Raw genomic sequence first — 12,796 nt, 5'->3', positions numbered from 1 at the left:
CTAACATTCACACTCCAATGGAAGAGTTGGAGAGAACCTGGGGTTAGCATCTTGCCCAAGGATAACTGCAGACTGAAGCAGCCAGCGATCGAACACCGAACCTTCTAATGAGTAGTAGTAATAATAGGTTTATATAGTTAACTGATTATATGACAATGCATTTCAGTTTATTTCACATAGTAATGTGAAAGTAAACCAATAAGTAGTGTAACAAATTTCTTTCTCTGATCAGTATGTAATACTGCATTACTTGGTAATGAGGCCTGCTGGTGCTCAGGAAGGGATGAAGTGTAATAGATTACTTTTTTTAAACCCCATCTTTAAACACAACACACCTCTACCATATTTCTAGATAAACAGTTTATACTGCAAAAGAATGAATTTTAAAGTCCTTTACAGTTTTCAAAATGTCTCTATTTGATTGTATCAAATTAAAACTCAGTCTCTTCAGAAGTGTAGCCTTTTCTACTGCAGGAGAACAGGTCCTACACCTTTAACCAGGGTTTAGAAATGAGTGAACTTTTACTCTTAATGTCTTATATTAGAGGTCTGCCTGAAAATGGGTTAAAGTCATCACAGACATCAAATGAGACATTTATGTTGGAACATCTTTAAACAGAGATGACAGTCTGTACTGATTCCCTAATTTTGTAAAAGCCACTGCCGCCTCGTTTAACTGATGTTTTTGGCATGCCAAGTGATGGCAATACTGAAATAGGTCTCACTCCCAACTCACCACATATGGATGCTTGTAAAAAATAAAAAGAAATCCATTGGTATCACATTTAAACACTGGACAAGCATTTCTTTAGAACACATAGGGTTACTGTTAAAAAGGGATTTTAAACAAAATAATCATTAACGTTGAGAAGACAATGGGCAAGTTAAATGATTCACAATTACAATGTGAGCAACCGAAGTTAAAACCAGTTGGAGCAAAGGATACCACTGCCGAGCTAGCAGTTCAGCAGCGGCTCGGCAGCTTTTTTTGGGTCAAGCTTTATTTTTCACATGCAGATATGACCAATCAGACCACTGCAACAAGTGGCAGCAAGTGTGCTCTCAGTAGTTGAAAACGTGCCGGTGCAGAACAAATGCAGATATGGCTATTTTACCTCAGACACACAGCTAGACACTGGATCAGTTGGCTTTCTGAAATTATTTCTCTGCCTTCATCAGAAGTGGTCCCAAAAAGCTGTCATACCGCTTCAAATTCTGGATCAAATCATGAAATTGTTCCTGTTGCTGCCATCTCTTAGGAATTGGAATCTGGATGAACTCAGAACCTCTATTTCTTCATTTTCTTTTTTAGAAACATCAGGACAAGCTTGGATTGCTTGATGGCAATTAAATTTTTTTCATAATGTATTTTTTGGGGAAACATTTTTTTGCTAAATCACAGTCCTTTGGGTACGTATATATACGTTACATTACAAATGTGTGTATGAAAAAGGCATTTGGTCTAAAGGTCTTAACATGCTAGTTAATTCTGCTCAGTTAACCCTATGACACTATATCATGTTAAACAATATACTTAAATTATACTTAGCTGAGGAAGTTAGCAATGAGAAAAGGAAGCTAAATGAAAAGTGCAGATCATCATTCAGTGGAGTTTTTGAGAATAAAAAAGCCAAAAGCAAGTGGTAGAGATGGTTGAGTTAGGTTAACTCCAGTGCATGTTTCAAAAAGATATAGGTACTCGAAATGTCCTTTACCAAATGCTTAATCACAGCATCAAAGGGCTATGTTGTTGCTTCAATGCTACTGAATAACTTAAAATGATTCATTTCTGGGGGATTTGTAGAATTACATGAAGGACTGTATGCCAGAACAAGCTGATGAAAAATGACTTTACTCTTACTGCTGTACCAGAAGACCTTTATATTTTATACTTTTATATTTTCAGTCAGACATTTTTATAAAATGGATAAAACTGTACGTCTGACCTTGCAGTTTCATAATTCACCAGATGATTGTTGTTTTTTTCTCTCTTTTGCTTTCTCTGTTCAAACTTCTACAAAGGCTGATGCAAGTAAATAGCAAGCTTCAACACAGGTTTCCCCGACAGTAACTGCCCTTTGTTGTGCAAACCATTGCAACATGAAGAAAATCATAGGTTCACACTTTAAGAAATGTATTATTGTTAAATTTTTTTATAGAAAGAATTCCAGGTGGCATTCACAAAATAAGGATTTTCTTAAGAAGGACAAGGAATAGAAGGATGTAGAGGACAAGTCGGTAAGAAGACAGGGAGGAACTCTTCTTTTTTTTAGTCAAATCAAACAAAGAAGGCAACCCTCCATGTTAATGAGCTCAATCACTCTTCCTAAAAGCTTCAATAATTCATTTTCTCGCAGATCATCAGACATCCATAATGAATAACATCCACCGTGAATTATTTACACAGTCATCCTTCGTGGCACAACTACTGGCTGACACCAAGTCACCCAGTGTGTCTGATGGGCTGGTGTGCGCACATGTATGTGAGAGGGTGTGTGTCTGAATCACATTCTGACATTTGGCTCCATAATGGTCTCGCAGCTAAGAAGTAGTAGTGACATCCAGTTTGAAGCAGAACAGCACAAAGCCCTAATTGGAGCAGTAAGTGTGTGCTTCCAGCTCCCCCATCAGCACAAAGCAGGGACATGCATACTGAAAACAACTCTCTTACTAAGAGAAGAACAATTTCTGGAGTTCCTGTATACTGTATGTATAAGTGACACTGTTTTTTGTTTTTTTGGGGTTTTTTTTGTAAAGGTGCTCAATAATTAATCTTTTTCACTTTCATGTTACGTCATAGTCAAGGAAATGCTGGCAGATGCTGACTCCAATCGCAGCTGAAAACAACAGTATTTACCAATTCTGTAAACTTTGCCCTGACAGACTGAGTCAATAAATTCACCTGTCATAGCTTTGAGTTCTCAGTTCTGGGGCAGAAAACCCTCATTTAGTGGCCATGGCTTTAAAGGCAACACTGACTTGGCTTTGCTCACTTGCAGGTAAACTCATATTTACATATGTTTATCTTAATGTGAGATCACAGGCAGAGTGTACATGAGGAATACAAATATGCAGCTAAAGGAAGATTAAAATGTAAGGTGTAAAAGAGAAGATGAATATTACATTGGGGTTTTCTTTATGTTTGTGTGCCTGGTTGCAGTCTTGTCCTCCTGTGTGGCTCATGAAACTATTCCGCTCAACTGCAGCTCACAAGCTGAACTCTGGGAACGTTTGTCAGCTGATCTCAGTGCAAGTTATTAATTTGTCTTTCCACATACATGCATATAAATACAACTCACGTCATTTACTTACTTAAAATTAAGTGACGGTAAAGAAAGGAAAGGAAAATAAATAACTTGACAATATTCTCCATTTGCTTTCCATATAAACTAAATTGATATTAACCAATAGGTGGCAGTAGAGTGTGGCGAAAACCCACCATCTTCTTGGACTGCACAGCAGACAGCTGCACTGGAGCTCTACATGAGGAATCTGACGGATACTCTGCACAAACACCAGCTGAAAGGTAGGAGGATGAGCCAGCGACATGTGCGACTGTTTGTGTTGTTTCTGCATTTCACTTCAATTCTGTTAGAACAACTATAAGTGTTAGGCTTTAGTTACCGTTGCAACATAAATATAAAATGATCAATGTTTAAAAATAAAGGCTGATATGAATGTAAATATAACCTAACGACTGATGTTTACAGTCTATAATTCCACATTTGTTCTCATCTCAGTTTTGTGCATTGGACCTTAAAGCCAGTTCTGTCAAAAACGCCAGAAATGTGTGGTTCTGTTTCAGTTACACAACCTGCTGCTATACATGAAGAAGTTATTGATCACGGTGTTAGCAGTTTGATTAGAAACATTGACTAGTACTGCTGATCTCACAACCTCAGGTTTGCTGAAATGTCTTAGACGCGACCATTTCTTAACTGCACATCGCATCCACTTGAGTCCACTCAAAGTATTTCACCCTTTCATTAAATTAGTGGAAGATACATTTAAAAGTTGACTAAAGTATATTTTTATTTATTTAGTGTTTAACTGTAACTGGGATGAGGGTGAACCAGTGTCAAAAAGAATATATATTGTGTTTTCTTGACCTTTGGTGTTATGGTTTATTATCTTAGTAATCCTGAGTTTATTCTATGTTAACCTTTGTACATTTAGGCTCCCGTCATGTCTGTGTCCGCTTCTGTATGTGTTTAGTAGGGGTGCAACGATATTCGTATCGATATTGAACCGTTCGATACAGTGCTTTCGGTTCGGTACGCATATGTATCGAACAATACAACATTTGTAATTTATTTTATCAATTTTCCTTCTGACGATGCTGTCTGTGTTGAGCGCTCAGTGAATCTGTGTTCGACTACTCCGCCTAGGCTGCACTGTCCAGCGCAGATCCACTGAGCGCTCAACACAGACAGCATAGTCAGAAGGAAGAGCGCAGGGCAAGCTAGCGAGACAGAAGTTAAGCTCTCCTTTTAACATGGACCTCCCCCACCCTCATTCAGATCTGGCGTTTGGAATTATTTTGGTTTTCATGTGACGTATGACCCTGAAGGTAAGCGAGTCATGGACTAAAGTAAAACAGTAGCCTATGTTGGATGTGCCATGCAATGCTCAATTACATTGGTGTGAACTAGTGTGTTAGCGCAGTTAGCTCGTTAACGTGTTGGCCGTCTAGCCCCATGCACGGAGCGATCGGCGGTAGCTCGTTAACGGAGATTTGCCGTGTTGTGGCGTTAAGGTCATTTCAACGAGATTAACCTGAAAGCACTAGTGGGAACACAACGAATATGACTGCACATTTACACCGACATCATCCTAGTGCAAAGACCAAAACAACAAGCATGCTACTAACTTTAGCCGAGTCATTTAGACAGCTGTTAGCACATGATTCTCCTTATGCTGCTGAGAATATAGCCCAGAAGAAGCGGATAGTATAGCTTTTATTTTGGAAAGAGACATTTCTCTGTAATAAACTCTCTTTTCCAAAGATGAGTGATTCCTCAATCAGATACAGGGCTCGCAATATCGCTAGCCCGACGTCCCGGGGCTAGCGATTTTTTTCAGTCGGGCTACCAAAATTCTATCTCTTCCCTGCCCGTCGGGCTATTGTAGGAAAAATATATGTCAATGCTTTTGCATTCTTTCAGAAATGTAGCTGGGTAATTATGTCATTGGCATCGGTGAGCCACTGTCAATATGTGACATATTGAAATCGCGTTTGAATTTGCGCTCGTTTTTTTGCTTTCACTTTGCAATCGTGCGAACTGTGTATAGAGAGCGACAGTACTGATCTGTGAGTGATGATAATTTGTGCACCAATTCCTCTGACATCGTCTTATTAATCGTTAGCTTACTATGCAAACATGACAAGTGAAATCTCCCGCAGCTTAAACATGTGAGAGGTTGATCGCGCAGAGAATCGCTGAGCTTATGTGAGTGAGTGTGTAAAAGCATTTCAGTTCTGCTGAGCCAAATAAGACAGGTCAGGGTGAAGAAGTGACAGCCAAAGAAAAGCTTACCACAAAACGGAGAAGTTATGACAAATCAGACTATAAGGCAAAAAGAAAGTGCAGCTTTATGGTTTCATGGACAAAAGAATTTCTGTGGCTGCGATATGACGAGCTAAATAACCAGGGCTGCACATAAGTGGTCCGCAGGTGCGCATTCGCTGTCAAAATAAAAAACACGCACAAGGGTTGGGGTTAAATTTAAAAACTGTACTTTTGAGTTAAAATATATATTTATAATTTTAATAAATGACAAATTAAAAATGCTTGAACATTTTTTGTATCGAAAAAATATCGAACCGTGACACCAAAGTATCGAACCGAACCGAACCGTGAATTTTGTGTATCGTTGCACCCCTAGTGTTTAGGTGTGTCAGTCCTTGTCCCTTATCTCCCTTTTCTGTGCCCATCTTCTCTTCCTTGTGTGTGTCATTCCATGTTTCCCATCTATGTTTATCTCCTTAGACCTTCTCATTTCCCCGAATGTTGTGTCCTCCCAGTCCCCAGGTCATGTTATGGTGTATTGTCTCCCTTTGTGTAATGTCTCTCTCCCTTCCTCACTCTTATCTTTCTCCCACTCCTTTGTGATATTCGACAGTTTCCTGTTTTATTTTGAAAGCTTTGTGTTTTCATGTTCGGTGTAGTTCCCCTGTGGCGTCTTGTTAATTCGTATCAGCTGTGTTCCCCGTGTGTTCTCATTTCCTAGTAATCCTTCTGTGTATTTGTGTCAGTATGCATTTCCCTGTGTCCTTCCCCGTGTATTTAATACTCCCGTTTGGGTCCTATCCTGCCTGCACACAGACGTTTCATGACATTCATAGCTTAGTAATCCAATTTTAGCCATCTTAAAATAATTGTAACTCAGTTGTCAACAAAAAAGAAGCACTAAGCAAGATCATAACGTTTAATAGATTCATAAGCGGCAGTGCAAATACATAAATGCATTTTTTTTCTGCATAAAATAAATATTGGTGCTCAGCAATGGCATTTTGGCCTTCATGCAAAGGAGAACTGCCACGACTTGAATGTCAATTTTCAACCATTTTTAATGGAGTTTCATTCACTCAAGCATAAAATGTATTTTTGTATATTTAAGGGCCATTAAAAAGAAAAAAAAACAAGTCTCTTCCCAAAAGCCCATTTTGAGGCGTGAAAGTTCTTGAATATATTCATTAGAAACAAGACGCACTAATAAAGTACCACCGAACAAGAAGCAGAATGTCATTAACAACTAGATGACTAATATTTACTTTAGTTTGCGATTAAAATGATCCCCCAAACTGAAATTTATGTTTATCCAGATGAGTAAGGATCACATTAGAGCTCCCACTGGACCCTCCTCATGTTACTGAGTCTGAAACATAATTGGGAACCACATCCAGAGGCTGGTTATGTTGGGGTGTGTAGTTGAGTTTAAGGCTAGATCCATCCATCCATTCATAGCCCGTCCTAGCTGCTATAGTTCTTTATTACTAACCTTCACTACTCCACCTCGTGGCTGTAGTGCAGGAGGAGAGCACGTCATCTACTGATCGGAAGGTTAGTGACGTCAAAAAAGGTGCACACCTTTGACGTTGTGTGACTAAATCTCTGTTTTCCTCATTCACACTTAAAAGCAAAAACCAACTTTTTGAAAACTTCACCCTGGGAGCAGTTTTTAAAAATCTCCATTTTCAGTGACCCAAAATGCCGTTTTTACATGTGGACAAAAGGCCCAGAAGCATATAAAAAGCTGCATTTTTTAAATTGCCTGTGTAGGTGTGGACGTAGCATAAAAGAGTTAGTAGTTTATTTTATTGCTACCTTTAATTTATTGCTGTTCATTTTTATTTGATTAATTGTTTACAAAAGGTTTGAGGTGTGAAATAAACTACAATGGAGTTTGAAAACAAAATATAGGTGTATGTGGCTGGAGGAGCGCGCAAAGATGTTCATGTAAAACAAAGGGGGCCTAGCAAAAAAGGTTTGGAAACAACTGGTTTCAGAAGTGCTCTAGAGTACAAGAAAATGAGCACATTCCTTGAGGAATACTTGATGAAGTGGAATCACTGGCACACGAGTGGTTGGTTTGGAACTGAAGCTTTATTAAGATGAACTGTAGTCTACTATGCACAGAAGGACCCTTGAAAGTAGTAACTGCCAAGTGGCTTTTCATGTCACCCTTAACTTTACTGAGGAACACAATCCCTCTGAAAATAACATTTACATTTAAAATAAGGTTACTTTCCCTGTTTTTGAACAGAAGCTCTGGTATAATGCAGAACTAAAGAAACAGGAAAGACAGAAGAAATAGACATCTAATATATAAATGTTCACGATTCATTGATTTACAGAATGCCAAGAATCTGAGCCAACACAATGCAAGGAAGCTGAAGTGCCAAAAAACGGGGGGCTAGCATGTGCCACTGTTGCCAACAAACGTTACTGCAAACCCATGTGCAACTATGTAAGTGGTACATGCATGTACCAGCATCTGTCATATATTTTTCAGTTTTTCATGATTCATATAGTGGAAAGTGGGATGAGTAATACGAGTCTTTTTTCACAGGGTTATGATTTTGGTTTTCTGAGAAAAAGACGTGTTTTTGATGAATGTAGTGGGCAAACAGGATATCAGTGGCAGAGCCAGTACGTAGGAGGAAACAAGCTGGCTGAGTGCATCGGTAAGGCAGCAGTTTATTCATCTCTTATTACTATGAATCTGCAGCTGAGGGAAAAGCAGGGAGTCGCTCCCAACGACTCAGTCATATCCAAATGTGCTTGCAATTTTCTCTGCAAAGTTCTTTTTCATTGCATTTTAATAAGTGTAATCTTAGTGGCCCTAAACAGAGAGTTTAAATACCAGAAACTGTATGTAAATTTTAAGATATGAGGTTGAACTTATGTCTTGCTCTTGCTTTCTAGAAGCATCTATTCAAGTCTCAGGAGCAACAACTGCATATTTTCCAAAAGATCAGGACTGCATAACAACCAAGAGCAGCAGTCAAATGCAGAATCGCATCCTTGAAGATTTTACTGCTGAGCTGAAGGGTAAAGGCATACAAGGAGAGCTGAAGTATGCCTGTCTTGTATGCGGTTAAACATGACAGAGAACCGTGTCATGAAAATGGGTATAAAAGGACCTCCTGCTGCAGTAAAAACATTTTAATAAATACTTGAACATGGAGTGTTTTTTTTCTGGCATTTGTGCATATGGACATAAATATATGTTTGCATAGTTTCACACTCTACAGACCCTGCATTTTCACAGTGGCTCACCACTGTAGCAGTTATTTTTCATAACCCGTGTGCACTTAAAGCCTGAAAATATCTCAATATTTTTCACCTGTTATTAGGACAAAATCCAGATTAAAGTTTACACACTGGCGGTGTATCATGTATCATAATGAAACAGTTTAATACTAATATTATACTGGCCCCTCATGCTGTCAGATCAAAGGAACAGTTCGTTTTAATATAGTTTTATTGATATGGGCCAAATTTCAACATCAGTCACCTCAAGGTGCTTTATTCTGCCAAGATGCTGCAATACCACTGAGAAAACCTGAACAAAGTGAAGACCCCCTGCATGCAAGCACTTGGTGACAGTAGGACGAAACCTCTGGCAGAATCAGGCTGAGGGAGAGGCAGCCAGCTGCCACAAACGGCTGAGGGTGAAGGCAGAAAGACAGGACAAAAAACATACTGTGTAAAAAAAAGACAGATTAATGATAACGAATGATTAAAAACAGAGTGTGAAAAGAGATGAGTAAAGAAGTGCATCATGGGAAGCTCCCAACAGCCTAGGCCCATTGCCGTGTAACTAAAGGAGGGTTCGGGTCACATGAGCCAGTCTTAACTATACACTCTTTAAAGTTCGGAGTGTGTTTGTCTCCAAACTGTTCTTCATTGGATGTCGAAATATATTGTAAGGGCATACAACGCACGTTGAAACTCTATTTTCACATTTGTCGCGCTCTGTGATTAGTATGTAAATATTATTGTGCAGCTGTTAAAGGTGCTTATGGAATTTTAGGTAGTAAACTAATAAAAGACAGAGTAGGCAAAGCAGTTGCAAAGTCTCACATATTTCTCTCACAACCAGTATTAAGGTTTTTAACTATATGTGTAAAAGATGCTGTTATTTTAGCCTTTTCTAAAACAGAGCAAGAGGGAAAGACATGCGGCGAATGGGATGGACTCAAACCCGGGCCGGCCGCTCTCAGCTGTATGGCATGTGGTGGCCTGCTTGACACACTGAGCTAAACAAGCACCCAAAAGCTGCACGTATTGAGATTACAGCATCATTGAACTCTAATCGACTATTCTTCCCTTCTCTGGCTCAAAATACGTCCTTACAGGGACACCTTTTGGTAATGTAGGTACTATACATTTGACAAGACAAGATTTCCTATGTTACTCTAGTGATACCGAGCTATCATAGTTCAAATGCTACCTTATGTCACATCCCTTTACAGGTGGCACTGCAAAAAACATAAAGTTAAACACGTCGCTGATGCAAACATGCCAAAAGAGTTTGCCATCCTCTGCCCCTTTTTGACATTAATAATTTATCTGTTGACTACTCCTATAATAAGTAATTTAAACTTAGATTTTTAAAGTTAAAAGAAAAACTGGTGTACACAGCAGAGTATATTGGTTATTACCTCTGCAACTGGAACTATATTCAAGACAAGCTTTTCAACCACCCTCTGGAATTCATCTAGGTCTTCATCTTTGGTGGAAAATGAGGTGAACCTAAACAATGCAAATGCATCTGTGTCAATGCAGCCGCTTAAATATCAATAAATAAATGGCTGCATCTCTTCCATTTACATTAACAAAAGCAGATGTCTTACCACCATCTTCACTGTTCTTCCATCTGACTTCATTTGACTAACAGACAAAAGAGCCAGGGTCCTGATAATATTAGTGGCCGCCTAATTAAATCTTGTGCTGACGAACTCAGTCCTATATTTCAGGTTATTTTTAACAAATCCTTGCAAACACAACATGTGCCCTCTCTTTGGAAAGAAGCAGTCGTGGTTCCTGTCCCTAAATCTAGTCGTCCAAAAATTCTAAACGACTTCAGGCCTGTTGCCCTCACTTCAGTTGTCATGAAAGTCTTTGAAAAAATCATCAGAAATGTGATTATGAAAGAGACTGAAGGTCAGCTGGATCCAATGCAGTTTGCATACAGGCCCAACAGAGGAGTGGAGGACGCACTTTTGACTTTACTAAATCTAATTCTTAAACATGTAGAGAGTAAAGGGACTTTTGCAAGACTTCTTTTCATTGATTTTTCTTCGGCTTTTAATACAATACAGCCCCATATTTTAATTAAAAGACTTTTAGAACAGTTTGAAATCAGGAAAAACCTGGTGGGCTGGATTTTAGATTTTCTAACTGACAGGTCACAAAGAGTGAGAATAAATGGGGTTCTGTCTGACCCAGTGTTCTCCTCCACAGGTTCTCCTCAAGGGTGCGTTCTATCGCCCTTATTATTCACTCTCTATACAAATATGTGTCAGAGCAGACATGAAAACAGGGTCATTATTAAATATGCAGATGACTCTGTTATTGTCAGCTTACTGAAAGAGGGTGAAATTAACCACGGTCCAGTCATTGATGACTTTGTTCAGTGGTGTGAGGAGTCTTATCTCCAGCTGAACATATCTAAAACAAAAGACATGGTTGTTGATTTTAGGAAACAACAAAATGGGCAAGCAGTCACTTTAATTAAAGGTCAGAAAATAGAGCAAGTACAATCATATAAATATCTTGGGACCATAATAAATGAAAAACTGAACTTTGATCAAAATTGCAAATCAGTTTGTAAAAAGGGTCACCAGCACCTTTATTGCCTTAGGAAACTTGTTCATTTCCACATTGACCAAAAAATTTTAACTTTGTTTTATCGTTCTTTTATTGAGTCTGTTTTATCCTTTTGTTTGGTGGCATGGTTTGGTCAGACCTCTGTCACAGGGAAAAACTCTCTAAATCAGATAGTGAGATGGTCCAGTCGTCTGATAGGTGAGCCACAGTCTTGTTTAGCCTCCCTGTACTCTAAGCAGGTACAGAGGATGGCTTTATCAATCCTTAATAATGGTTCCCATCCTCTAAGGGGTGAATTTCAGCTTCTTCCCTCAGGACGGAGGTTTCTATTTCCGAGATGCAGGACAAAGCGTTATAAAAATAGCTTTGTCCCCGTTGCTGTCACTGAATTAAATAAGAACTGTTTTTGATTCGAAATATTAAAGTATGTGTCACAGTGAGTTTTATATATTTACTAGGTATGTGTGTTTTTAAAGGGATGTCAAATGCTGTCATTTTTCTGTAAAGCAAATTTACCTTGCCTTTAGGTATAAATAAAGTTACCTTACCTTACCTTACCTTACCTTACCTTAGACACTCAATATTCATGTGCTTGACAGCCATATATTGATGAGAGCAGCCATTAAAATGAGGTTAACCACCCTGTCAAATGGACTGCTTTGTCTGCTGTTCTGTCTGCTCTCAGTTTTTGCAGATGCATCCAGATGTAGCTCACCGGGGTCGAGGTTAAAAAGTCAAAATGAGATTGCAGGATCTCATTAGGTAGCCATTGACATTCCACATCATTCTAGTAGGAGTCACTTTAATCAGAGAGAAAATGCCCCACAGCACGACCCTCTGGTGTAAGCTGGCAGACCATCTAATTATCAATTAAGGAAATAACTGTCTGTGGACTGAATGATTAATGGTGGTAAATTGTAATTGCACAGAGCTTCCATTGGGTGGCAAAAGCCTAAATATTGCATCTTAAGCTTCTGTGTTTTCTGGCTGGTAACTCACTCAGTAAAACTTTTATTTACCCATGTACTCCAAATTTATTATTGATCAGTAAGTTTAATTACCCAGCTAGAAATGGAAGAGCATGGCAACCTTGCTCAAAGCCCTAACCCTCAGCTTATCTAATCTTTGTGTTGAACAGACCTCGTCTATGAACCCTTATTATGATTGTGACTTTACTGTTGGACCAGTGATGAGTGGCTGTCCTCTCTAACAATCCTATAGCTAACTGGGAGAAAACTGCAGCCATTTTTTTTTAATCAAAAAATGTATTTGTTTCAGTCTGGTGGTAAAGAGCATACTTAAGCTGAAAAAGGCAGCATTAGATAGGTAGGTATCCAGGGAACAGGATATGATGAATGTTATAAATAATAAAAATAAAATAAAATGCATGCAACAATCATGCAATGTCTGTTCACCGCTGTTTCAGTAGGCATGATCTGATTGGACTGGAATGTAGC

At 38.8% G+C, this 12,796-nt stretch overlaps 1 protein-coding gene across 1 annotated transcript; it reads left to right on the top strand.

Annotated features, from left to right (window-relative positions):
* Nucleotides 1-1,019: 1,019 nt before the first annotated feature.
* Nucleotides 1,020-8,685, top strand: LOC308387986 (uncharacterized protein). Its single transcript, XM_080868410.1, has 5 exons — nucleotides 1,020-1,410; nucleotides 3,412-3,526; nucleotides 7,859-7,971; nucleotides 8,074-8,188; nucleotides 8,430-8,685. The coding sequence occupies exons 2-5, from the start codon at nucleotides 3,484-3,486 to the stop codon at nucleotides 8,603-8,605; spliced, it is 447 nt and encodes a 148-aa protein (XP_080724536.1). The 5' UTR covers nucleotides 1,020-1,410; nucleotides 3,412-3,483; the 3' UTR covers nucleotides 8,606-8,685.
* The last annotated feature ends 4,111 nt before the right edge of the window (nucleotides 8,686-12,796 follow it).

Source organism: Rhamphochromis sp. 'chilingali', assembly GCF_963969265.1.
Source record: "Rhamphochromis sp. 'chilingali' genome assembly, chromosome: 20".
NCBI lineage: Eukaryota > Metazoa > Chordata > Actinopteri > Cichliformes > Cichlidae > Rhamphochromis > Rhamphochromis sp. 'chilingali'.
Note: the sequence above shows the minus strand (reverse complement) of the source record. Positions and strands in the feature narration are given on the sequence as shown.

Coding starts and splice junctions, on each gene's coding strand:
- LOC308387986 (XM_080868410.1), top strand. CDS start 3,484: ATGAGGAATCTGACGGATACTCTGCACAAACACCAGCTGAAAG. Junction 3,527..7,858: donor GCACAAACACCAGCTGAAAG/GTAGGAGGATGA, acceptor ATTGATTTACAG/AATGCCAAGAATCTGAGCCA. Junction 7,972..8,073: donor GCAAACCCATGTGCAACTAT/GTAAGTGGTACA, acceptor CTTTTTTCACAG/GGTTATGATTTTGGTTTTCT.